At 43.7% G+C, this 3,604-nt stretch overlaps 1 protein-coding gene across 1 annotated transcript; it reads right to left on the bottom strand.

Annotated features, from left to right (window-relative positions):
- Positions 1–1,043: 1,043 nt before the first annotated feature.
- LOC139389758 (granzyme A-like) lies at positions 1,044–3,400 on the bottom strand. The gene is made up of 5 exons (XM_071136692.1): positions 3,337–3,400; positions 3,092–3,239; positions 2,368–2,506; positions 2,005–2,280; positions 1,044–1,715 (listed from the first exon to the last, which is right to left on the bottom strand). The coding sequence occupies exons 1-5, from the start codon at positions 3,398–3,400 to the stop codon at positions 1,554–1,556; spliced, it is 789 nt and encodes a 262-aa protein (XP_070992793.1). The 3' UTR covers positions 1,044–1,553.
- Positions 3,401–3,604: the final 204 nt, after the last annotated feature.

Below are 3,604 nucleotides of genomic sequence, written 5' to 3'. Positions count from 1 at the left end.
CAGGACCTATATACTAGGCAGTGTCAGAGGAAGGCCCAAAAAAGTGTCCAAGACTCTAGTCACCCAAGTCATAGACTGTTCTCTCTCTCTCTCTCTTACATCATGGCAAGTAGTACTGGAGCTCCAAGTCTTGGTCCAAAAGGCTTGTTAACAGTTTCTACCTCCAATCCATAAGACTAGTGAACAATTAATCATATGGCCACCCAGACTATTTGTATTGACACCCCCTCCTCCTTTCTTTTTACACTGCTGCTACTCGCTGTTTGTTATCTATGCATAGTCACTTTACCCCTACCTACATGTACAAATTACCTCAACTAACCTGTACCCCCACACATTGATTCGGTACCGGTACCCCCTGTACATAGCCCTGTTATTGTTGTTTATTGTGTTACTTTATATTTTAAAAATTACATTTAGTAAATATTTTCTTAACTCAATTTCTTGAACTGCATTTTAAGGGCTTGTAAGTAAGAATTTCACAGTAATGTCTACAACTGTTGTATGAGGTGCAGGTGACATATTTTGTTAACACCAGATGACTAATAGGGGTCTCTGTTTTTAAGCCACCGCAAAGCCATTTATGATACTCCACTGTAAAAAATATACCTTGGGGGCTATAGAAATGCATGTATTGAAGGTGCTACCCATAGGATTCATTTTTATGTTTGCGTTGTAATTTCTGATATTGTCCATAATACTTCTGCAGTTCTAGTGGAATGATTGTGTTTCACAGTATTTACTTCACTTCCAGTGCTGTGATTAGCTGAGATATTCTCCTAATGATTTCTACAGTTTTTTTAATGTGTATAGTATTGCTTACTAGATGATAACCACTCCCTCCAGGGTTTATACACATCATTGGATTGGTCGGTGGCGGTTCTATAACAGGTTTTTTTTCCGATGACTACGTTGGGCCCTGAGGATGTGTATGTTTCTGTAACTAAGGTTGAGACGGTGACAGGAAGAGTGTGGTTTTTCAGATGAAAGACGTTTCTCACGGTGTGACTTTCATGTTTTAAAAAAAGACGACACTTCCAGTCTTGAACTATCTACTAACTAACTTTATTTACAACTAGAACAAGACTTGACATGTCAGGTTGAATAGATAGTAGTCAATTTAAAAGGATGGTAAAACACCTGAAATGTCTGTTTGTTTTCACATTTTAATTTTTGTGAGCAACTCCTTTATCCATATGTAACAGTATAGCTTCCGTCCCTCTCCTCACCCCGACCTGGGCTCGAACCAGGGACCCTCTGCACACATCGACGACAGCCACCCTCGAAGTATCGTTACCCATCGCTCCACAAAAGAGCCTTGCAGAGCAACTTCAAGGTCTCAGAGCGAGTTCACATTGGTTACACATATTTTCCCATTTTGTACCTACATCACATGCCTAGGTTCACATTACATCACTGCACATCTTCACACAAAGCTTGGCAAGAGTTCAAACATACTTCACAGCTTCCAGCACGTGAGCTATAATTCAAATTCAGTAAATATTAAATAGTTTCACAAATGATTGAGAAAAGCCTGAGAAAGCAGGTATCAATCAGTCAATCAGTGACTTCCTCATGGTTTTGTTGATCCAGTCAAGGTACATTTTCGATATGAGTGTGTACACCCCCGGTTTGGTCTTGATGCCACATTTTGTGCCGAACGACACGACTCCCCTTAGTTCACCTCCACACACCAACGGGCCACCAGAGTCTCCCTGAGACACACAGCACATCAATTCATACATGATTACTTTGTCATTTACAAACAATATATACAGTTTAAACGCATGTATCACACACAGGAGGCTGGTAGGAGGAGTTTTAGGAGGATGGGCTCATGGTAATGTCTGGAACGACATCGATGGAATGGGGTCAAACATGTGGTTTCCATGATGTGTTTGATGTGTCTGACACCTTTCCAGTAATTCCATTCCAGTCATTACAATGAGTCCGTCCTCCTGCAGCTCCTCCCACCAGCCTCCTCTGACACACACACACACACACCTGACATGAGTCCACCCTGGTCTTGTCCACAGAGCCGGCACACAGCATGCTGTAGGTGATGATTGGGGTCATGTTGTAGTAGTCTGCAGAGTTACACTTTCTTCTGTCGATCACGGTGACGTTGGTCGATTTCAGGACGTCTGACATGGTTTTAGCATTGTTCTCGGTGGCTCCCCATCCAGACACTGAGCAGGGGGTCCCTGCTTGGACGTCTGGCACAGGGACAGGTAACGCTAGAGGTCTCACCGCCTTAGTCGGCTTTACTTTCTTATCCAACTGGATAGAAGAAGAAGAGGGTCGTGTCAATTCTCCTTCAAACGTCTCTAGATTTGAATAATGGCTGACACCACGGTAGTGACTGACCTTCAGCAGCATGATGTCGTTGACTTTGAATTCGGCGTCATAACAGGGATGAGGGACGCGACCTTTCACCTTACGGACCTGTCTAGTCTCCTTCTCCTCCTGTTTGATGGAGTGGACCCCTAGAAACACCTTGTTGATGCTTCAGACAGAAACACAACCTTCTGGTTAGATCAGCTGAAGGAAGCAGCCCAACAACTACAATGACACAATCTCAGAAGCACAATGTAAAAAAATCTAACATTTGAGACAGAGTTGCTAAGCAAACCATTACAGTGACAGCATCTGTACAAGGACAACAACACTGATATTGTCACGACCGTCGTGTGAATAATTGGACCAAGGCGCAGCGTGAGCAGAGTTCCACATGTTAATGATAGTGACACTTCCAAAACAACAACGACGACAACAACAACGACGATGATGATGATGATGATGATGATGATGATATAACGATCGTGAACTACATCGCACACATAGGCACTCATACGAAACAATATCCCACATCGCAGGGGGGGGGAAAAGGACAAACTAAGTATGATCCCCAATTAGAGGTAACGACTATCAGCTGCCTCCAATTGGGAACCATACACACACACACACACACACACATACACACACACACACACACCAACATAGAAATATAATACCTAGAAACCCCCCTAGTCACGCCCTGACCTAAAACACCATAGAGAGCCCTCGGGGTCGTGACAGATATTGGACCTACTCAGTACAGTGGGCCGCAGTCAGAACCCACTGCTGGTGGATCAGGATTCCTCCACACATTTTGTTTCCTTTGTTGTCCTCCAGTAGAGCCATGTAGGGTAAGGAGTGAGGCTTCACCTCCTTTCCACCAATGATCTCTGCACAGTCACCTAGGAGCATTGGACAAAACACCAACACTAACTAATTAGAGAAATAATCATATATATGTATTTGTCAGATAACATAAACACACAAACACACACCTACCTGAGTGCAGATATAGAAGGATCATGGTAGAGGTCCAGAAACTGGCTGTTGTGGAGAGGATCATGGTTATTTAACTGATGTATCCTCAGTAGTTCAGGGGCTACTGTGCTGTAATGCTCTCTGATCTCTCTCTTTATACTAGAGGATGTGGTCTGATGTTCACCTCAAAGTGGAAACACACAAGCATGCACACACACACACGCACGCACACACACACGCACGCACGCACACACACACACACACACGCACACACACACACACACACACA

This window comes from Oncorhynchus clarkii, chromosome 30 (genome assembly GCF_045791955.1).
Source record: "Oncorhynchus clarkii lewisi isolate Uvic-CL-2024 chromosome 30, UVic_Ocla_1.0, whole genome shotgun sequence".
NCBI lineage: Eukaryota > Metazoa > Chordata > Actinopteri > Salmoniformes > Salmonidae > Oncorhynchus > Oncorhynchus clarkii.
Note: the sequence above shows the minus strand (reverse complement) of the source record. Positions and strands in the feature narration are given on the sequence as shown.

What these genes read in the sequence shown, in the direction of transcription:
- LOC139389758 (XM_071136692.1), bottom strand. Translation starts at nt 3,400, where the DNA reads ATGATCCTCTCCACAACAGCCAGTTTCTGGACCTCTACCATGATCCTT. An exon ending in CCTTCTATATCTGCACTCAG is followed by an intron (nt 3,240 to 3,336) that starts GTAGGTGTGTGT and finishes CAATGCTCCTAG; the next exon opens with GTGACTGTGCAGAGATCATT. An exon ending in ACTGCGGCCCACTGTACTGA is followed by an intron (nt 2,507 to 3,091) that starts GTAGGTCCAATA and finishes TTCTGTCTGAAG; the next exon opens with CATCAACAAGGTGTTTCTAG.